Source organism: Sodiomyces alcalophilus (genome assembly GCF_042370955.1).
Source record: "Sodiomyces alcalophilus JCM 7366 unplaced genomic scaffold ACRALscaffold_2, whole genome shotgun sequence".
NCBI lineage: Eukaryota > Fungi > Ascomycota > Sordariomycetes > Glomerellales > Plectosphaerellaceae > Sodiomyces > Sodiomyces alcalophilus.
Genome location: NW_027263533.1, coordinates 4728035 through 4748516, shown reverse-complemented (window position 1 = coordinate 4748516; position 20482 = coordinate 4728035). Strand labels below are relative to the sequence as shown.

The 20482-nt window shown below is 54.6% G+C and overlaps 8 protein-coding genes and 2 non-coding genes across 10 annotated transcripts in view; 5 read left to right on the top strand and 5 right to left on the bottom strand.

Moving 5' to 3' along the window:
* Window positions 1–130: 130 nt before the first annotated feature.
* ACRALDRAFT_2040859 (uncharacterized protein) lies at window positions 131–1468 on the bottom strand (the record flags this gene model as incomplete). The annotated part of the gene is made up of 3 exons (XM_071021099.1): window positions 131–202; window positions 276–1064; window positions 1169–1468. 3 exons carry the CDS (start codon window positions 1466–1468, stop codon window positions 131–133), a joined length of 1161 nt encoding a protein of 386 aa, XP_070877775.1.
* An 886-nt stretch (window positions 1469–2354) lies between these two features.
* On the top strand, window positions 2355–3784 carry ACRALDRAFT_1075207 (uncharacterized protein). Its single transcript, XM_071018344.1, has 2 exons — window positions 2355–2611; window positions 2690–3784. The coding sequence occupies exons 1-2, from the start codon at window positions 2513–2515 to the stop codon at window positions 3101–3103; spliced, it is 513 nt and encodes a 170-aa protein (XP_070877774.1). The 5' UTR covers window positions 2355–2512; the 3' UTR covers window positions 3104–3784.
* A 2335-nt stretch (window positions 3785–6119) lies between these two features.
* ACRALDRAFT_2026227 (uncharacterized protein) lies at window positions 6120–7018 on the top strand (the record flags this gene model as incomplete). The annotated part of the gene is made up of 4 exons (XM_071020375.1): window positions 6120–6213; window positions 6281–6292; window positions 6347–6522; window positions 6593–7018. The coding sequence occupies 4 exons, from the start codon at window positions 6120–6122 to the stop codon at window positions 7016–7018; spliced, it is 708 nt and encodes a 235-aa protein (XP_070877773.1).
* A 1561-nt stretch (window positions 7019–8579) lies between these two features.
* On the bottom strand, window positions 8580–9509 carry ACRALDRAFT_1080450 (uncharacterized protein; the record flags this gene model as incomplete). Its single annotated transcript, XM_071019019.1, has 2 exons — window positions 9135–9509; window positions 8580–9049 (listed from the first exon to the last, which is right to left on the bottom strand). Exons 1-2 carry the CDS (start codon window positions 9484–9486, stop codon window positions 8580–8582), a joined length of 822 nt encoding a protein of 273 aa, XP_070877772.1. The 5' UTR covers window positions 9487–9509.
* Window positions 9510–10917: 1408 nt separating this feature from the next.
* ACRALDRAFT_1080449 (uncharacterized protein) lies at window positions 10918–12337 on the top strand (the record flags this gene model as incomplete). The annotated part of the gene is made up of 3 exons (XM_071019018.1): window positions 10918–11508; window positions 11622–11939; window positions 12047–12337. 3 exons carry the CDS (start codon window positions 10918–10920, stop codon window positions 12254–12256), a joined length of 1119 nt encoding a protein of 372 aa, XP_070877771.1. The 3' UTR covers window positions 12257–12337.
* Window positions 12338–13172: 835 nt separating this feature from the next.
* ACRALDRAFT_1080448 (glycoside hydrolase family 3 protein) lies at window positions 13173–16273 on the bottom strand. The gene is made up of 3 exons (XM_071019017.1): window positions 16050–16273; window positions 15051–15973; window positions 13173–14977 (listed from the first exon to the last, which is right to left on the bottom strand). Exons 1-3 carry the CDS (start codon window positions 16117–16119, stop codon window positions 13475–13477), a joined length of 2496 nt encoding a protein of 831 aa, XP_070877770.1. The 5' UTR covers window positions 16120–16273; the 3' UTR covers window positions 13173–13474.
* Window positions 16274–16889: 616 nt separating this feature from the next.
* On the top strand, window positions 16890–16963 carry ACRALDRAFT_t101. Its single transcript has one exon. It is a non-coding gene; the product is annotated as a tRNA-Asn (tRNA).
* A 141-nt stretch (window positions 16964–17104) lies between these two features.
* The window catches only part of ACRALDRAFT_1092498 (uncharacterized protein), a gene marked incomplete at its 5' end in the record, with an annotated part of 3482 nt that continues 104 nt past the window's right edge, over window positions 17105–20482 (top strand). The window contains 22 exons of the mRNA XM_071019615.1: window positions 17105–17115; window positions 17204–17261; window positions 17299–17324; window positions 17394–17493; window positions 17604–17642; window positions 17716–17852; window positions 17904–18027; window positions 18069–18150; window positions 18234–18318; window positions 18345–18376; window positions 18441–18573; window positions 18660–18675; window positions 18726–18813; window positions 18849–18890; window positions 18960–19033; window positions 19082–19140; window positions 19165–19242; window positions 19268–19397; window positions 19450–19515; window positions 19559–19817; window positions 19850–19995; window positions 20019–20482. The exon at window positions 20019–20482 is cut by the window's right edge and continues 1 nt beyond it. Coding sequence (XP_070877768.1) covers window positions 17105–17115; window positions 17204–17261; window positions 17299–17324; window positions 17394–17493; window positions 17604–17642; window positions 17716–17852; window positions 17904–18027; window positions 18069–18150; window positions 18234–18318; window positions 18345–18376; window positions 18441–18573; window positions 18660–18675; window positions 18726–18813; window positions 18849–18890; window positions 18960–19033; window positions 19082–19140; window positions 19165–19242; window positions 19268–19397; window positions 19450–19515; window positions 19559–19817; window positions 19850–19995; window positions 20019–20057 — 1824 coding nt within the window. The 3' untranslated portion in view covers window positions 20058–20482. The remainder of the gene's footprint in view (window positions 17116–17203; window positions 17262–17298; window positions 17325–17393; window positions 17494–17603; window positions 17643–17715; window positions 17853–17903; window positions 18028–18068; window positions 18151–18233; window positions 18319–18344; window positions 18377–18440; window positions 18574–18659; window positions 18676–18725; window positions 18814–18848; window positions 18891–18959; window positions 19034–19081; window positions 19141–19164; window positions 19243–19267; window positions 19398–19449; window positions 19516–19558; window positions 19818–19849; window positions 19996–20018) is intronic.
* Window positions 17674–17747, bottom strand: ACRALDRAFT_t75. The gene has a single exon. It is a non-coding gene; the product is annotated as a tRNA-Asn (tRNA).
* Window positions 20084–20447, bottom strand: ACRALDRAFT_207882 (uncharacterized protein; the record flags this gene model as incomplete). The annotated part of the gene is made up of 5 exons (XM_071022342.1): window positions 20084–20092; window positions 20152–20193; window positions 20231–20243; window positions 20292–20358; window positions 20414–20447. 5 exons carry the CDS (start codon window positions 20445–20447, stop codon window positions 20084–20086), a joined length of 165 nt encoding a protein of 54 aa, XP_070877769.1.

Sequence of the window (20482 nt, the reverse complement as noted above, 5' to 3'; positions counted from 1 at the left end):
GATAAGGAGTCGCAAGGCTGGAAAGAAAGAGTTGGAAGGATGGAACGACCGACAAGTGTAGAATACAGATAGCCTTGTCCCCTCCTTGAACGTAAAAAAATGTCTATCTTTGTTTTGTCCTCATCTGGATCTACTTCTTCTTGTCTGCTACCTGGGCTGTGCCTCCTGTCGTTGGGAGACCCATGAAAATCTTGAAGTAATCCTGAATATATCGTCAGCTCAAGTCCTGAGAATCTTCAAGAATGACGAAAGGCAGGAGCGTCACGAGTACTCACGTAAATCATCCACTGGAGACCGGTCAGGGTACCAATCATGACGATACGAACCGGCAAACCGTTCCAGAGTCCGGTGAAACCAATTTCCTTATAGATGCGGCCCATGGCACTGCCGAACGCTTCACCCGGGTTGCGGTAGGCGTTGAGCTTACTGACCATGACGTCGGCCGGGTGGGAGACAGCGGCGCAGAGAATACCAGCGAGATATCCGGCCGTGAAAGAGACGCCCGTCTGGGCGGCTTTGCCGTAGTCTTTCTTCTCACCAGGCAGGCGGGCGTACATCATCTCGACGATGGTCTCGAACGAAGCGAACTTCATCATGGTGTAAGGGATCTGGCGAGCCCACAGCGGGTAGAGGCCCTTGTACAGCCCCGCGACCCCCTCCTTGGCGGTGACTTTGCGAATGCCGTCGAGCGTACCGGCAAACGGGGACGGAATGGACCCTTGCATGCGGACCTTGACAGCCTCAAAGGGACACAGGGCGATGTCGGCGAGAAGTTCGGCCGAGGCGGAAGCGGTCAGGTACAACAGCGTCCGGTATTTGACGGCGTTTTCCGGACCCGCCAAGTCTGAGTATTTCTTCTTGAAGAACTCGTAGAAGCCGTACTTGCCCGCTCCTTGCGCCGAGTACCCGACGGCAGTGGGGCCCCAACCGGTGAAGACGCCGCGGACGCCCTCGGCGCGGTAAATCTTGGACCACGCCTGCACGTTGCTCGTGTACAGCTTGGAGTCGACCTGGCGTCTCGTTTTGACAAGATCGAGGGGAGTCACCAAAGTGTGCGTGATGCCCTGGGAAAGAATTTCTGTTAGCTAGCAAGACGCCGTGGCCGTGGCTTTTCCCTTCCTTTCTTGATACAGGGGTTGGTTGTTCCCAATATAGGAGGTTGACATACGCAAGCTAGCAGTCCTCCGAAAGTGCAGGCAGCGTAGTATTTGCCCGAGTATAACTCGATCTTGCCGGTCTTCGCCCGAGCGGCCGCGCTGGCTTTCTCGTACTCTCTGGTGGCCTCCTCGCTCAACTTGAGCGCCTTGCCCTTGACCTCATCGACTGTTGAAAAGGCGGCCGAGTATAGATCAGGACGAGCTTGGTAGCGGGACGGCCGTGGTTGTGTTTCCCGTACTGGCGATGGCGTTTCTTGTGTCTGGCCAAAGCATCGCCGCAGGACGTCTTGTCCCGGATACATGGAAGCCATTTTCCTCTTCTATCTCTAATGGGTGATGAGACGGTAGGCCTGCGAGGTGTTGGATCGACTGAGTAAGGGCACCCCTGAACAACTGTATACCGCTGATGACATGTAGAACGAACCGCGAATACTCTACGCAGTACAACCAAAGTAGAAGAAGAGGACGGTGAAGAAGAGGACGGTGAAGAAGAGGAAGGGGACGAGGCAGGGTTACTATCCGTGTAAGAACAGAGGGAAGTTCGCAGTGACTGCGAAGGAGAGAAAAAAAAATACTCTCAAAGACCGCGATTCGGCTAGAAGCAGGTCGCCGGTAGTAATGACATCACCTTGGTTGAGAAACGGAACGCAGCTGTATCCCGTACATCGAGTGCGACTGGCGGGAGAGGCACGATACCTTGGGTACCTAGGTAGGCACCTTAGGTACCATTGTCTGGGTACCAGGAATGCAGCAATATCCCAATATAATGCCTTCCAAAGTGCCTTCCGGTAACCCCTGTTCTGGTCGGTGATGTCGAGGTAGTATGTGCCGTCTGAAAGCATTTCAGTCACTTGCAACGGACTTGTCGCATTGCGTAGAATGGTAGCATTTTTCTGCATCCGTCGTCATCGCACGGAGTAGAGGTTGCGATGGATTTGAAGGTCTATCAGTACCGTGTACCTGGCTCGGCTCAGTACGTACAATTGAAGATGACGTCGACATGGAGGGAAGCAACCAGTCTGGAGCCGAGGATAGCGCCATAGGCGCACCCTGTCCGCTCGGTGAGCGCAGCCTCATGTTCCCCACCCACCCAGCTACTCACCGAAGTCCTGGCACTTCGTACGGTGCAGCGACCGAGGGTGTTTGGCAGCCAAGTTAAAAAGCCCCGCAGCTACAAGATCAGCTACTATTGGCCTCCACACTGTCAACTCTGGCTACCGGCGACAGCACATATTAACCCCGAATCATCAAGAACTATTAATTATCAATTTATCCCACAACCTATTAGCCCGAGGCCCGTTTTGCGCATCCAACAGAAAACAACCAGCCGTCCGTACAAATTCGATCGTCCCACCATGGCAGCAATCTCGAGCAATCCGGCCGTGGCACCACCTGCTGCTGGTGAGGGCGCCTCCCAACCCTTCGTCTCCCAGTGGTCATCAAGGTATAGAGGAGTAAGTAACAAACCAGATTGTCATGTCGCTCTTCTTGTGCCCCCGGAGCTGCTAGCTGACTTATCCTCCCTGCGCAAGGCAACTGTCGAGGACCTCGAACCGCCGGCAGCACTCTCTCTAACCCCGTCAGACCCCATCTACCTGGCATTCGTCTCCGCCTACGAGAGGGACTACACACATCTGACGGTCGTATCCTCCCGTACGCGCGCCTTGCTGGGCTACATCTCCATCCCGTCCCTGCAGGCCCTCCTAGAAGCCGGCAAAGTAACGCCCGAAGACCCGATCGAGAAGGCCATGATGCGGTTCCAGCGCGGGAGGCCCTATAAGGTGATCACGATGCAGACGCCGCTCGAGGAGCTCGAGGCCTTTTTTCAAAATCAAGGCGGGGAGAAGAACACGTTTGCGGTCATCACGGACCAAAATAGGCGGTTCGTGCTCGGGGTGGCGACCGAGGAGGACCTGAAGGAATTCGTGAAGAGGAGACCTGGCTGATTCTGCCATATCTTCATGCGGTCAGTTAGTTGTATTGGTATATTTAGCCGGAGCACCTGTTCGCTGCACGGTTTTCTTGTTCTTGCGTGGAGTGTACAAGTTGGGGGCATGGAAATTCTCTGCAGGGGAGAACGGTGGACTAGTCGCAGTATTGGGAGATTGACGATTGACAGTATCGTGTCCTGTCTATTTCAACGGGGACTTGGCCCTGGGAATACGCCAGGGTGGACACGAGTTTTTTTTTTCCAACGGATAGCATTGACGCCGTCATCAGCGATACTTACGAGCGCCCTAGGAACCTTTCAGTTGGCCATCACAGGTAGAGGGTGTCTTGGAAAGGACTCGGTGAGCAGGTATCTCAACATACTCTTACGGATAATGCGGAACGACAGAATGGGACGGTATTTGGCCATGATCGAGCCTTGCCGGGCGTATATAACTTGGTGATAACTAGAATGAAGCGCGCTACGGCTGTCCGAGCCCAATGACCATGATCAGGGGCGTTATATCCTTGCCTAGAGGCCCCTTCTCTAGAACGAAAAAAAAAAAAAAAAGACAAGCTCGATATACTACCAACTCGGACGCGCTGGAACCATGGTGCGGAATGTGGTTGTTCGGAGAGAGACAGGTACCTCGCTGGTGTTTATCGATAGGTAAATATCAATATAATCGCATGGCACCTTAAATTGAAGAACCACGAGTAATATAGACTGAAATGTGCATCATGATGGTGTACTTCAGACGGAAGGCTGCGACCGTAGTACTTGAACGGGATATGCATGGAACTCTCATTTGTTCCGCTCCAACCCCCACAGGCACTACCTGAAGGTTTGCCAATGGGAGATGCGCGTAGGCCTTAATGTTCCGAGGATGGATGCGTTTCGTCCAACCAGCCGTGTTTGGGCATGGGCTTCGAGTCCCAGTGCATCGGCGGAGGAACAGGCATCAACTCGTGTTTGGGATTCATTGAAGTTCAGGCTGATGCATAATTGAAGTCGACGTTAGTAGAAGAGTTATTATAAACGCGAACTCTCCCTAAGCTGCACTACAGTAGTAGGGTCGATCAATCACGTCCACCTCTTCCGTTCGTACAATAGCGACGAGTCATGGTATGCCGCAGCATCCTTGAGAACCATTACGTTCTATGCGAGGCGAGCGCCGGAAGCCCGTCGCATTCATCGAGTCCTAGCTTTCTTTCAACTTTGCTTCGCAATGTGTTCGTGGGGGAGAACATCAACGAGGGCAGCACGGCTCTTAGCGGGGACTGAGGGCATGTGACCTGGCCCCACGGAAACGAACGAACAGAGAGGGAGAACTGGGGCTTATCACGTTCTTATGTAACACCCAACTAGACTTATACGGATTAGCTTGCTAACCGGGCACCAATGGTTTGCCTGGCACTCTGGCTGTAGGCTGTAGGTATATGGGGATTATGTACCACGTATGTAGGTACATCACGCAGAGACATTGCTGTTCTGGTATAAACCCTGGGCATCGCATCACCTCCGGATGTGGTTGCTCCACTACCATGGATCAAGTATCTTTCATCCCTTTGAATCATTTCCTTGAGGCATGGCCTACGGGGAAAATGCCCGTCGACTCTTGCAATGGCTGGTCTGGTGGCGTCTTATTCTCGGGGCCATGTTCCAATGTGATGTACGTACGTTGTACTTCGTACAGTACTTCCAGCGAGTGCCCAGCGAGTTACCCACTGAACCATCAGCGCCTTTTCATTTCTCTACTAGCGCAAGCCGTTGAGTTCCACTCTTTTTCAGCGTCTTTTTACCTCTTCTCGGATACTGTATTGGGACTCGCCGCACCCGTTGCGTCCAATCCCCTCTTCTTCTTTTTCCCCCGCTCCCTATTCCCTCTCTTCCCCCCCTTTCCTTCCCCCGACTAAAAATAAAAATAAAAAATACATTTGTCGCTTCACAAGAAAAATTTTAACGCCTCAACTTCGATTTCCTTGTTGGCCGTTGGTGGTTGAGAAGACTGGAAAGTTGACGACGGTTGTTGCTGGACATTATTTCCGACATATTCACCATTTTCGACACATTTTTTATTCTATTTTATATATTTTTGTGAAGACGACCGACTGACTTGGAAAGTCCTCGATTCCTTCGCACATTATTTTCCCTCGATTCAGGTGAGTTCAATTGAATGCGGGTTGGAACACTTTGCTATTTCAGAGTCACCATTTCGGTTGTTCGTGATTTCTCGGTCCCTTTTCCGGGCCCATTCGCATCCATCTGCCGTCCATCTTCGACTTGCGCGCGATTCGCGCACACTCGCACGCATCGCATACGCCATCGGTCGGGGTCATTACTGCCCTTCAACCCATCGTACCGGGATCGGATCGAAAAAAAAAAAGCGCCTAAACAAATCGAGACGCAATGGCGATGTCGCTTCATTTTTTCAATCTCCCACGCGACATACTCCATTGAACCGAGATGCTTCACAGTCGCGTCGCCTGCCTTTGACCACCGTCGGTCGCTGGCTGTCCTGTTTGCAACGGCCCACTAGCCGCCCCTCCCCGATTGGGATATTGGGGTACCATCACGGGTTACATACAAGATTCTTGTCGACGCCATGGGGACTCGATTTTACGTCACCGTTGCACAATACCGCTATCCCGAATACTTGCGGCGCTCCCTGTTCTTACAGCGCCGCCACTCGGCCGCCTTGCCGGCGCTGCTCAACGGTCTTGTCCAATGCCACATGGAGCCAATGTAACAGACAAGTCGGCGACGCATGCTGCAAGAGAATATGCATGGTCTGTTTCTGGCACCGGAACCCAGTCGACCTTCTCGGACCGGATGGATGGATGCCACAGTCAATGCTTCAATCGCACAATCAACAAAGTAGATGGACAGATGGAAGCGGAATGGGCCGACAGGAGATGACCACGACATGATGCGCCAAACCACTATGCCCAGCGTGCTATCGTTATCCAGGGTGCATCGGATCTTTTTTTGCTGATAACCATACCTTCCTATAACAGATACTTTGACTCATCATGTCGTCCCTTTCTCGTCGTGCCTGCTACAAGTGTGGCAATGTTGGCCACTACGCCGAGGTCTGCTCGTCCGCCGAGCGCCTTTGCTATAACTGTACGTACAACCTGCACTTATCACAGTATTAGGTCATCAAGTCTGGATCGCTAACGATTGATAATAGGCAAGCAGCCTGGTAAGCAGAATCTACTGCCCCAACACTCATCTACTTCATCATACTGATCACAAGGCGACACTTCAGGCCATGAGTCCAACGGCTGCCCTCTTCCCCGCAGCACCGAGGCCAAGCAGTGCTACCACTGCCAGGGCCTGGGTCATGTTCAGGCCGACTGCCCTACACTGCGCCTGAGCGGCGCCGGCACGAGCGGCCGTTGCTATAACTGCGGACAGCCCGGCCACCTCGCCGTAAGTGTCCCACCGGACTTTTGGGTCCCATTCCTGTTTGTTCTGATAGAGAGCTGACAAAAAGTTGTAGCGTGCTTGCCCTACCCCTGCTGCGCTCGGCATGGGCCGCGGTGGCCCTATGGGCCGTGGCGGCTACGGCTACGGACGCGGTGGCTTCGCCGGCGGTCCTCGTCACGCCACCTGCTACAAGTGCGGTGGCCCCAACCACTTTGCCCGCGACTGCCAGGCCCAGGCCATGAAGTGCTACGCCTGCGGCAAGCTCGGCCATATCTCGCGCGACTGCACTGCCCCTAACGGCGGCCCTCTGAACACTGCCGGCAAGACCTGCTACCAGTGCGGTGAGGCCGGCCATATCTCCCGCGACTGCCCCCAAAAGGCTGCCAGCGGCGAGATTCCCGCCGAGGTCGACCTGAACGCTTCTTCTGCTCCTCCTCCCATGCCCGCCCCTTCTTCCATGCCCGCTCCTTCCGTTGCCCCCCTGGCTCCGGTCGCTTAGAGGGGGCGACAACCCTCGGCCGATGATGAACCAGCCGCTGTCGCATGGCGATTTTAGCTTGCTGGTTCGGCCAGCGGGGCATTGCGCCCCGCCAATCTCTCCCTAAAGATTACCACTTAACCATAACCACATATATCCGACATTTTCTTTGTATTTTGCCATGCACCTTTTTTCCTTTACGCCTCAATGGGGCTCCTTTTATTTCCTTTTTTTTTTCAACTACCCGCGTTTCCCCTTTCGCTCACCCTCACGGTTTACGCATATCAACGGATAGTTGCTCATGGACATGCACATCCTGCTTCTTTACTCGGCGTCTCGGATTCTCCCCTTCGTCAACACGATTCATATTTCTGGAACAAAACGGGAAAAAAATATGACTTTCCGATCTTCATGGGACCAGAACTCTCGGCCACGATTTTCACGACGGACGGAACTCGGAACTCGGACTGGGGATTAGGAACTGTTTGGGACACCAAAATCTCAAAAAAAAAATAGTTCTCACCGGTTGCTGAAGGGAACAAACTGACAACGGACGTTCACGATTCTCCTTGCCAATATACGACTTAATGGCGCGCGATTTCGGGTACTGCGGTTGGATACGGGCTACGGAACACTTTAGGAAGGCTTGTTTCCACACACAACATGCTCCATTAGCCAATTGAATTTTCGATTAGAGGTGGACATAGGCAAGACAGACAGGCGGTGCTACCTGGACTAGGGATCTTTTTGTCGGGCGACCGAGTGTGGCGAGGACTGCTGGACTCGGTCTGGTTTTTTGGTGGGAGCGGTGAAAAGGGGGACTTTAGGGAGGGTATGATCAGCGACTTGAGACGTTCGTCTGTCCTCCTTTGGCTTCCCGTCTCTCTTCTGGCAAATGGACCGTGGAAACTCAACATGGTCGACCTCTGTGACCCTGCAACGACGGAATTTTCTTTGTCACTAGATCCAGGCGGAGAAGGCGCGCGCTTGACGGTTGGCGAAAGCGAGACGAACATTGGTAAAGGTGGGCCGGGAACGAACAGAGGCCCCTCCTGGTGCTCTGTGGGCGAGAGGGAAAAGAAAAGAAGAGAAACCAGTGAAGATACTCATGAAGATGGACAAGAGTTTTGGGGCGGTAGAAGTGGTTGTTGCGTGGAGACTTGTTATTGACTCTGGAAGGGCGAATCAGCAGACACCCCGGCGAAGCAGCCGTGGCATTATGCGCAGACTTGAAAATGAAATCATATCCAAGCTAAAGAAACAAAAACGGGAGGTAGAGAAGGCAGTACGACTACGTCCGAAGTTCCAAGTCACCTCAGTTCGGCAAGGCGGTGGATGTCCACGTTTTTGTGTCTCCTGATGGTCACGGCCAAGGGGTATCAATTCCAGTCCAGTTTATGCCTTGGTACGCCCAACTCCCTCGGATACTCAAATACTGAGACATCCAAGATGGAACATGTAGAAAACAAAAAGCAAGCCAAGCAACCACCGCTTCACTTATCCAGCAGTAAAAACAGTAAAAATCTAGCGAAAAGACGAGGGGAACCATGTCCGGCAATGCCGACCGACGAGAGAACGTTCTTCAGAACCTCCCCAGCAAGTCATCGACCCTCCTCTTCTCGTCCTCAGCGGGGGAGTCGACGACCATTGGGACGTCAGCGGGCGGTGGTGGTGGAGAAGGAAGGGCGGCAACGCGGCCGCTGACACGAGCGAGCAGGACACGCATACGGGCGAGTTCGCGCTCGACGTCGCCGTCGCGGGTGACGAGGTTTTTCTGGATGACATTGGCGTTGGCATTGTCGTCTTGGCCGTCGTCCCTCGCCCCGGTGGGGGATGCGGCCTCTTCATCGTCTGCGGCTGGAGCGAAGGGGCGCAGGGCAGCGTGGGCACGGCGGACGCGGGCGAGGCGGGCGCGGGCTTGGGTGCGGGCATCAGCTAGGGCCGACAGGCGTGTTGCGAGTTCTGTGTAGCGTTTCGCTTCGGGCTGGTGGGATTCCGCTTCTTTTTGGAGGGGCCAGGTTGCGGGGAGGGAGGAGAGGATTTCGTCTGATGCTGTCGGATATTAGCAACACGCTTTTAACGGGTTTTGACATAACGACTGCGGTACTGCTACATGGGGGAAATAAATTGTCCGTACTCAGGTCAGCGGCGCTGGAAGGTATGCCGAGCTCATCTTGGCCGTGGCCGTGGCCGGCATCCCGGGCTCGTTCCCTGCGTTCGGCTTCAGTCTGGTAAAGCCGGTCTATCTGCTCTGCGACGAGACGGGTGGACTGCGGAGGGTATACACGACGGGCGTGCTGAGCTATGGTCTGGTCCAGCCGGAGGAGGACATCGTCGAGGGCTGGGCCCGGAAGGGGGTTCTCGGTCGAGGCGTTGTGGGCGTGCCAGGCCTCTGAGGGACGAGGGGGTTGGGAGAGCAGGCGGGTTTGGGCGTCGATGAAGGATTGTTTGAGGGAAGTTACTGTCAGGGGATCTTGCTGGGATGTCATTGAGCACCGGTGGTATGTTTTTGGAATTTATTTTCTCTTTATTTTTGACAGATCTAATTAATTCACGAACGCGATGATAACGATGGCATGGAGATAATCGTGACAAGAGACGCGCTTCAGCGTCGGTATCACGTGACATGGTTGTGTCTAGGTACTTGTATCTTCTCCACAATTATTAACGCGAAGTCGCGGCCCAGCTTCCCCTCAATCCTTCAGCCATCACGGCCCTTGAACATTTTCTGCGACTTCAACTCACCATCCATTCCATCGTCCAATCATCTACTCAGTAAGAAAAGAGGGGACTGATCCCTCGAGAATAAGCGACATGGCGACTCGGGTAGCGTGTCGCCGCTTTTCTGGTCGATCAATATGCGACGCTGTGAAACGACACAGCTGCACAAGGCAAATTTCCTCCGACGAGACCGACAGCAAACGGAGTCAAGTGCTTGGCTCTTTAATCAGGTTTCGACGAGTTCAACGAGTTGGTTACTCTGCTTGTAGGGACAAAGGTGAACCGCGATGAGTATCTAGGATACTATCCAGTGAGCCGCCTGACGACGAGACGGCACCATGATTGTGCTCGCTAAAATCCGTACGTTCGTATGGCGAAGGCGTCCGGGAGACAAGGCTATAATGTTCGTTTCGTGACCCTGGTTCCTCTAATTACTTGCTGTGCTGTGCCACTTCGCCGCAGCTTCTTCCCTCGGCACCCACGAATCGGATGAAGAGCGAGCCGAGGAAGCCAACAAGCAAGCTCTTCCATCCCTAGGTTGCATGGAACCATCGATGGTCGACACCTGCTGCGATCAAAGAGTCCTCTCCTTCTCATTCTCCATCTATTTAGCGGATATCAAACAAGTCAGTCAAGGTTCAACAGTAATACGGCTGCATGATTCGGTTCCTGAGCTGAGCCACGGGGAATTTATCAATGATTTGGTGTGAGTTCGGGATGTGTCGCCCGAGACACAACGGAAGTAGAGATGGAATGCCTGACACAAGGTAGATCTCTACTCGACTAGCACATGATGGGCATGCCGTTCGTATGCGACCCCTAGAGTGCTTCCTTTTTTGGGGGCCAAACGTACGAAGTACGTCGATTGTCCCACCCGTCTTACACCAACATGCAATGAAGAAAAGGGCCCCTTGTGTTGGAGACCCTGCGAGCTGACAGCCCCTCCTGTTGTCTTGCCCATGCTCATGCTTCCACGAATGACAATGGAAATAAGGGCGAGGCCCCGTATCTACCTTGTTGATGGCCTCTAGGGGCCGCTTCATATAAGACGACCGACCCCAGGACATCCCCAACTATGGGATCCGTGAGTATGAATCTTCACGCCAGATAAGAAACCACGACGAACCCAACCAGACACAAGACGGGCTCGTTCTCTGCGTCTCCTTGGACCCCCAATAGCAGGGCAATATAGCCTGATAATGACGGAAAACGAGGTCCCCGTCGCGGTCGCCACCGCGATGAGCGAAGAGAAAAAGGGTCCCAACGCCGTCGTGCGGTTCTTCCGCAAGGTGTACAACCCCGTCGGTTTCCAGAGAGGCTACAACTTTATCCTATGGTTCATCACCTGCGGCGCCCTTCTCGGCTTCTCCCTGGCACGCATGCCCGCCCTCAACTTCAACGGCTACTGCGACCCGGCCGTCTCCCCCGTCCTCCCCAGCACTTGCTACTGGTTCCAGCCGGGCACGGTCAACCGCATCGGCCTCATCCTGCACCTCGCCGGCATCCTGCCCGCCGGCATCCTCGTCGTCTTGCAGTTCACCCCGTATATCCGCCACAAGGTCATCCTCTTCCACCGCATCAACGGCTACCTCGTCATTCTCCTCTCCGTCGTCGGCATTACCGGCGTCTTCATGATCACCCGCCGCAGCTTTGGCGGCGACCTGGGCGTCCAGACCGTCGGTGGCCTGAGCAGCATCATGTTCCTCGTCTCCATGCTCATCGCCTACATCAACATTAAGAGGCTGCAGATTGAGCAACACCGTGCCTGGATGATCCGCGCCTGGGGCTATGTAAGTTTTCCCTTTGTATCTCCCTCAACCTAATCTTCCTCTCTCTCTCTCACTCTCTCTCTCACGCACACACACAATCCCTCTCCCGCCTCACCACCTAACATCCTCCTTAGGCCGGCTTCATCATTACCCTGCGCCTCCTGGGCGAAATTGTCGGTCCCATCTCCCTCAGCGGCAACGATCCGACCTACCAGGCCTCCCAGCCCTGCTATATCGTCGACTTTATGAAGGGCGGCAATCGCGAATGGGTACTGAGCCTCTACCCGGAATGCGCCGACTACTACTCCGGCCTCGACCCCCAGCGTCACGTCGCCGTCATGGCCAACATCGAAAGCGAGTCGATCAGCGAGATTTCTGCCGGTTTCAACACGGTCGCCAGCGGTGTCAGCTGGCTCGCCCTGGCCATCCATGCCATCTTGGCTGAACTTTACGTGAGCCTTTCTTTTTTTTTTTTTTTTTAGTCCCCCCTTTTTTTCCTTCAAAGGAGAAAAAAAAAAGAAAAAGAAAAGACTAACACCGGTGTGCTCCCACCCGACAGCTCCACCTCACTCCCAAGGAAAGCGAGCGTCTGCGATGCGTCTCGTACCAGCGCCAACTCGAAGCCGGCTTCAAGAACCCCGGAAATGCAGGCCTTACCGTCCAACGGCTAGGCGACGCCGAGCCCTGGTTGCCCCCGCACGAACGCCCTGGAGCCTCCGACAAACCCCAGGAGCAGGGCTCGCCGATGCCGTCTCCCAATTTTGTGTAACCGCCATCTGATTTAGCCGCTCGACTCGGCCAGATGCCAGTGTTACCCACCCACCCCCCGATCCCACCGAGAGAAGAGGGGATTGCAGGCGTGACAAGTCTTCTTCCCTCCCCCCCTCCAGAGTCGTCGGGGTAGAAGGACTCTGTTCGGGTCGTTAAGCTGGACACGCAAACCGGGCCGCAGCTGTCCGTGCTTGGTCGGGGTCAGAAATTCATAGACGACTACGTTCCCCGCCGTCGATTGACTATAGGGAAGCCTGATGCTGTTGATTAGCTGGCTTCAAGGGACAACGGAGACATGGCGCGCCACGTTACGAATACTAGCGAGTTTGGCCGAGTTGTGTGATACCCAAAGGCCTGATGGTCATCTCGATTGGTCGGTTGATATGCAAGAACAAAGTTGGAGGATGGGAATTGAAATTCTGGTCCTGGGAGCTCGCATGTCGGCCGACTTGAGTCTTTAGTGGTCAAGGTGATGTCCTTTTGGTGTTTACTTTTTTTTTCCCTTTTTTGTTTCTTCCTCTGGTATCGGCGTTAGGAACATAGCACTGGGCGCCGTCGATTCTCTTGTCCTGCAGTCACCCTATGAATGGACTTTGAATCGACAATTCCATCGCAACGAGTTATTACGGAGTACACCTCTTGGGGACACAGCTCATTGTGGTGGCATGGATCAGATTCCTTTGCGTCGCGAGGAGCCCATGGACGGCATATTCACCACCCAACCATATCCCCGGCATTCTCTTCTCCATCTGTCGTGTAACCGTCCTTGCTGTGCCACCTGTACCCCCGCCTTTTTTTCCAACTTCGAACGTCCGTGAGCGAGGGAGGGAAATGGGATTGGCAGCAGCAGTGACAGAATTGCCCCGTGTCAGGGGAGGGAGGATATACTGGACTTTGCTGGTCCAGGGGTGCCGATCTCACTGGCCGTCAAAATAGTGTGTTTTGGTGCAAAAGACACAGATACGGGCACAGAACTACGAACATGGTCGAGGAGTGAGAGCTGAGTCTCGTCCAGTCTGTCGCTGTCCAGTGTGGAGAAAATATCAAGACTTGCCAAGGATGATGCCCTCCCGGAGACCCTCATCCGGAATCCAGCCTGAACTACCGAACAACGCTAAATTCTGTCTGAATACCCATTATCAATTCTGACATACCTACGTTGTAGGCTACGGCGCGAACTGCTGTTGCGCCTCTTGGATGCGCGACGGCCCCCACCTCACAGTCCAGACCACCAGTAGGTCTCGGCAACGCTAAAGGAACCCCGGACAGCCTTGTCCGAGACAACGCTGCTGTCCGACGCGATGACTTCGTACTCTCCGGCCTCCACGCACCACTGGCTCCTGTCCTCGTCCCAGTAGCTGGCGGCGTACTTGGACAGAATCTCCACCGTCGCCTTCTTGCTCTCCCCGGGCGCGAGCGACAGCTTGGCGAAGCCCTTGAGCTCCTTGACCGGCCGGTTGACGCGCGCCTTCTGCTTCGGCGCCACGTACACCTGCACCACCTCGGCTCCCTGCACCGCGCCCGTGTTGGTCACCGTCACGTCGACCGTCAGCTTGCCGTCGGCTTCCCTGACGGCCAGGTCCGAGAAGGAAAAGGTGGTGTAGGAGAGGCCGTGGCCAAAGGGAAAGAGTACGGTCCGGTCAATGGCCTCGTAGAAGCGGTAGCCGACGTAAATATCCTCGCCGTACAGGATGCGCGCAAACTCGGTCCGGTAGTTGAGGTAGGCCGGGTTGTCCTGCAGCCGGCGGGGGAAGCTGAGCGAAAGCTTGCCCGACGGGTTGACGTCGCCAAAGAGCACGTCGGCGATGGCATTGCCCGTCTCGTTGCCGCCGTACCAGGCCTGCACCACCGCGGGGACATCGTCGATCCACGGCATCGTCACCGGCGTGCCCGACTGGTTGACCACCACCGTGTTGGGGTTGGCTTTGCCCACGGTGGTGATGAGCTCGTCCAGGTAGCCCGGCAGGTCCATGTGATCGCGGTCGTGGCCCTCGGTCTCCCAGTCGGCGTTGAGTCCCGAGCAGATGATGACCTGGTCGGCGTCCTTGGCCAGTGCTGCGGCCTTGGCGATCTCGTCCTTGTCGTTGATGACCTTGCAGCCGCCAATCCTCAGGGCGCCGCTACCCGAGAGGACGTTGTCGCCCCGGAGCTTGGACGCGGGCGCCGACGTGAACTCGACCTTGAAGTGGTACGTCTCGCCCTTTTTGAGTTCGATGGTGCCCTTTTCCTCGACCGTGGCCGCGCCGAAGAAGGCGTTGCCCTGCCGCTGCACCGTCTCGTTGTCGACGACGAGCTCTCCGTTGACAAAGAGCTTTGCGGCGCCGCAGACGATGACGCCGACTTCGTACGTGCAGTCCTCCTCGGCAACGAAAGAGCCCTCGAAATCGGCGTACCAGAGGGGTTCCTTGATCTTGTAGTAGTCGACCAGGTTGAGTTCCGTCTTGGTGATGACGCGCTCGTCCACGCATTCGCGGACCGCCGCGGTCGGGGGTTCCCTGTACGCTTTCATCGACATGCCGGGCTCGCCCGACGGCGACTTGACGACGTTGCCGAGAAGGGGTAGCAGCTTGTGGGAGTAGGCGCCCTCGGTGTAGATAGGGGGAGACTCGAGTTTCTGGCTGATGCCGTCAAAGGGTGTGACGGCATAGTAGGCGGCGAGGGCTGCCGAGCCGCCTCCATGGTACGTCGCGATCTTCGCATTAGGGCCGATAACAACGGTCTAAGAAACTCACGTCGGTTAGCTGCAAGACCTGACGGCGAGCCAACAATCCAGAGGAGGCAGCTTAACTAACCTTCTTGTCCTTCTTCAAGGGCAGGACATTTCTCTCGTTCTTCAAGAGGACCAGAGACTCGCCGCCGATGCGTCGCAGGAGCTCGGCCGTTTCGGGAGTGTCGCCGGTCTTCTCGGGGGCGTTCTCGGGAATACCAAGGGCCATGCACTTCTTGACGAACTGGAGCACGGTACGAGCTCGCTCGTCAAGAACGTGCTGCTTGACCTTGTCGGTGGAGACGTTGAACTTGAGAGCCTCGCCGCGGAAGCGGGTGGGACCCGGCATCTCCAGGTCGAGGCCGGCGTTGGCCGCATCGGTGGTGCTATACGTGCCAAACCAGTCGCTCATCACCATGCCGTCCCAGCCCCATTCCCCGCGGAGGAGCTTCTCAAGCAGCTCGGGGCTCTCGCTGCAGTAGGTACCGTTGACGCCGTTGTAGGCGGTCATGAGCGCGCCCGGCTTGGAGTCTCGCATGGTCAGCTGGAAAGGCATGGCGTAGATCTCACGCAGGGCGCGGTCGGTGAGGATGCTCTGAACGGCGTTGCGCCTGTGCTCGTGGTCGTTGCAGACAAAGTGCTTTGGGGTGGCCTGGACGCCGGTGCTCTGGATACCGTTGCAGATGGCGGCCGAGCCGAGACCGGCCAGCACGGGGTCCTCGCTGATGGATTCGAAGCCACGGCCGCCCAGCGGGGCGCGCTGCATGTTGATGGTCGGGCCGAGGATGCACTGCGCGCCCTTCAGCTTGGCCTCCTCGCCCATCTTCTTGCCGGCCTCCTCGAGGAGGGCCGCGTTGAAGGTGGCACCCAGGGCTGTGCCGCAGGGGAAACAAGCTGCCTTGACGCCATCGAAGAACTTGGTGCCGCGAACGCCGTTGGGGCCGTCGGTGAGGCGGATGGAAGGGATACCGTGTTGTGGCAGGGACTTTGTGTGCCAGAAATCGATACCTTTGGCGAAGCTATCAGCACGGGTCTGACCTCACTCCGAAGCAGGCCCAAGAGCAAAGTGGAATTATCAACTTACCTGCCAGCAGGTCGACTTTCTCAGAGTTGCTGAGCTTCTTGAGCACAGCTTCAACGTCAAAGTCCGCCATGTTGAGGAGGATACGAGACCTGATATCTGTCTAGCACACACACACACACACACACACTCTCTCTCTCTCTCTCTTCTGTTGGATGCCAGTCCTCGTATTTTCGAGGGGAGAATCACGTCTTGTGCGTGATAAGCTGAAGTGGACTGAAATGGAACGAAAGCCACAAAATCACCTCTCTATTATATACGTACGACGTCTGTCCCTACGAACGAACCCGCAGATCTAATTGAAGAATGGAACATCAGGGTCATTTCATGGGTCCGAAGCGCGGGGTAGGCTGTTCCCCTGCGTCCTCCTGGAGGTCCCCGTGAGGGAAACCATGATCAACTACTCGCCTTCTGCTACGCGACCCGCACCAACACCGCGCAACCCCGCGTTCATATTCATCCCACGCAAGACGTAGGAGGCGTGATACGAGATGACACGATGGCTAGTGAGGGGCAAGCCGCATGATGCCTCTGGAATCGGCCAATGAGTGTCGTCTAGCGCTGCGCTGCCTGTCTGAACGACGTCCCGATACTCCGATGGTTTGGGAACATTGGTGGGGAAATTGAGGGCGGAGAGCGAAAGGTGAAGACGTCGTTGGGAGGTGGTTGCTGTCCGTAGGAGGCCCTGATTTAGCCGTGGGGGTTAATTATCCGAAGAAAAGCCGGGATGTGAGGTGTTTTCCCCGCGTTTATCCACTAACGTCGGTACCTACATTCGGCTTGCTCCGAGAAACGCAGACCAGAGATACATCTAATTGGAAAGAGAAGCCGTTAACAACAAGATCCTCCGTGGCGCAATTGGCTAGCGCGTTCGACTGTTAATCGAGAGGTTGGTGGTTCGAGCCCACCCGGGGGAGCTTACGATGTTTTTTGTTTATCGTGGTCAATTTTTTGCCGATTTTATTGTCTAGCATGGCTTCGGCGGTTAGTTGTAAGTATAAGTGCTGGTCATGGTGATCTGGTTCTTTTTTGCTAGGTACGTGAAATAAGTACATACAATGGATTCTTGGTTGTACAAAGTACTTCGTATGCGTAGTATAATACCTAGTCGCTCTGTTGCTCTCTCTTATGCCTAGGGACACCATCCATTGAAGAAGGGCCAGGGCGGAAGATAAACCAGCTGCAGCTTCTACCTCTCCAAAAATTTCAAGGCTTGTATTAAAGAAACGTCTATTCGAAATTCGTCTCGTAGCCGTCCGTCCACGCGTTCTATTGGGAGTCTGTTCCTACATCTTTAATTAAGAGTAAGTAAGCTTGGGTCCCAGATGCTTTGCATCGCTCTAACAGACCGTACGGTAATTACGTACCTCTCATATTCCCATGGCTCAACCGATTAAGTTCAACCAAGCCAGACGGACAGACAAGACAGTCCATCGAATATACTCGGGTTCACTGATCAAAGCGGATGCTAAGACTACCTCAATCAATTCATAGTCTCTAATGGATTAGGACCGGTTCGCAAAAAAAAGAAGTTCATCATAACTACTTCGTACACAGCCACTCCACCTCTCCACTCCAGTACAAAGATGGCCGGCCGTTCATATAAAAAGCAAAAATGAAATTCAAGCTCCCCCGGGTGGGCTCGAACCACCAACCTCTCGATTAACAGTCGAACGCGCTAGCCAATTGCGCCACGGAGGATGCCGACTTGAATTGTAAACCCGACATCGATTTGCGCCTGAAAATGGTAGGCCGCGGGCAGGAATTGGAGCCGTCAACCACTTGGGTAGGGAGTGCAACTATTCAGTAGTTTTGGTAAAATCTCGACTTTCGATGGCTTTGCTCCGTACAACACAGGTACAGGTACCCGGTACAAATGACGCTTCGTAATTCCGGCATACCGGTAGTTCCATCGCACGACATGACTGCTAAATTCCCCTGCATTTTGACGTTGGCGCTACGCAATCCACTAGCGTTTCCTGTACCGTCTAGGCCTGCTGGTTTTCTTGGATCCGTTCCGAGACTGCCATGTGCGAGAAACGCCATGCAAGAAACGTCATCTTGCGTAGGATTTCTACCACGTGCGGCCAGACCACGCGGCGATGTTTCGGGGTCTAGCAAACTTTAAAATTATCGAGAATTGTCCTGCCAATCCGTATCGTCCTTTTCCATGAAAATACGACCAAGTGGGTCGATTCGGTCAGGGACACGACTCGCAGCAATTCATGATGAGTAACTCGAAAAGGGTCCGCTGTGTAACATCTCGCCAGGGGTTGATTGATGGCGGTGGTTCTGTAGCAAAGGTGACACACCGCTCAAGGTGCCTGTACGTTGTGGTTTGTATAACAGCCGGGTTTATCTTTACTCGTTGGCCCTTCTCCACCCAGCTGTGAGTCGGCCGGGATGATTCTCTGATCGTGCCTTTCCGGCGCCGAGACGTACGTTGTATGTATGTTCGACATTGTGCCCTCCATATGCGTCGTAAGCAGTTGATAAGCCACCGATCTACGGGCCTCTCCACTTCCATGTAGGTTGGTTGTACATACACTAGTTAGTGTACGTTGTATTCCGCAGACACTAAGAGCCTTAAAAGAGACCTGACAGGCGGTCCAGACTCAGCATCCAACATGTTTGTGTACGATACGTTGTAGACGCCATGTCTCGGGGAATTCCCGGTAGGCGAGTGTGATGCACGTCCCATTGAATGTACGTTGTACCCCCTACGCGGGGACTCAATACCCGGGGTCCATAGGGGTGCATATTGGGGGTTCAAACCGGTAGGCATCGGTACTTTGTACACAGTCCTCCTCGCCAACATACAACGTACGCACCAGTGCAAGTACAGTAACTCGACACAAGTGTCGAGCTGATGTACCTACCAGGCATAAGGTATCTATAACGTGGTGTTGTAAGTACATCGGCTCGACAGTTTTGTCCCGTTACTGTACAACAAAACTCCCATCCTCAACATCCTCCTTCTAAACCGCGTCTCAATATACATGTATATTATCTAAATATCATGTATATCATCCCAGCGTCGCCATAAACATATTCCCTTCCAATACTACTGCTGCGCAACTGCTACTGCTATCCCGTGTGCCTGAGGGACATCCTACAGTGAATCTGGTTCTTCCCAGACACCACAAGCTGACCAGTCGACGCGCCAAGACCGGACCGAGCGGATCGCACCCGGCGAGTTCTCGACCAAAGATCGTTTAAAGCCGCGGGTTGACTTGGGAACAAACCGGACTGTCAAACGACCTCCTCGACATCCCTAGTGCGGTTGTTGCGGTGAAGGCGGACTGGACTCCCATGCTGCGCCAAGGGAGTGGTGTCGATCCCGAGTTTTTCGTTGGCTTGCAATGCACATACAACATACGTTGTACATGTGTACGCTGGACAGCATCCAGGCCTCGTCTCGGCCGTAGACCTTCTCCGTTATCCATACCCCGTGTCCGCGCGCCATTGCGTTGGGGACCACTCACCGAGCCCACCCTTTTTGCCACTGGCAGGGCAGGCAGCAGGAAGACATGGACTGCGGCTCCTTTCATGGTGCCAAGAACGACGGTATCACCGCTACGGCGCTACTGGCCATTAGTCTCCTGCGTCAAGCGTCCATACGCGCCTCAGGACGCGGCCGAGACATGCCTAGTCCCCTCTCTTCTGGGCTGGACCTCTTCTTGTCTTGGGCCGACGAAGAGCCATCCCAACAGCCACGTCGAACGCGTCGGGTGTCTCTCGGAAGCCCGGAGGCCACCCACTTCCCGCCTTGTCTACAACGTACGCTGTTTTCCTTTTGGGAGCTACTTGCCTCATGAATAGGTATGCAGCCGAGTTCCATCACGCCTCCTCCCTCCCAACATGTTGTGTCTCTGGTTTTCGATCTCCCCTTGAATTCAGCGGGGCTGTTTCGGGCTTCCCGCCATCCCTTGATCGAAACCTGTTGAACGTATTGTTGATTGGCACTCTCAGCTCCACCGGCCCCTGATGAGCACTCCACTGATGAGCTGACGAGAGTCCCTAACCCACTGCTCCTATCACTGGGCCTTGAGAGTTGGTACCGGATATCAACAAACAAGTGTCATTATCGGCGGAACATACATACAATGTGGCTTGCCCGCTGCTGGTCTGGGAAATAGACGAGCCACTAGCCGCGAGGCAGCCGATGGACGCATATAACGCACATACCTAGGTAGACTACTCGGGTGGCAAGTGATTTACATACGACAGAGATCCAATCCTCACAAGGGTGTGGGACGGGACGGGGAGACCAGCAAGGAATGCCGTGGGGGTACAAAAGACAACTGAAAGGCTCATCGATCGTGTGATGTGCATTGAACATGTTTCTCTCCATAGTATCGACCAACTAATCAGCAACACTGATAGCAAACTTGGGCTCATCTGCAGGTTTTCGATTACGTTGGATCGATTCCAAC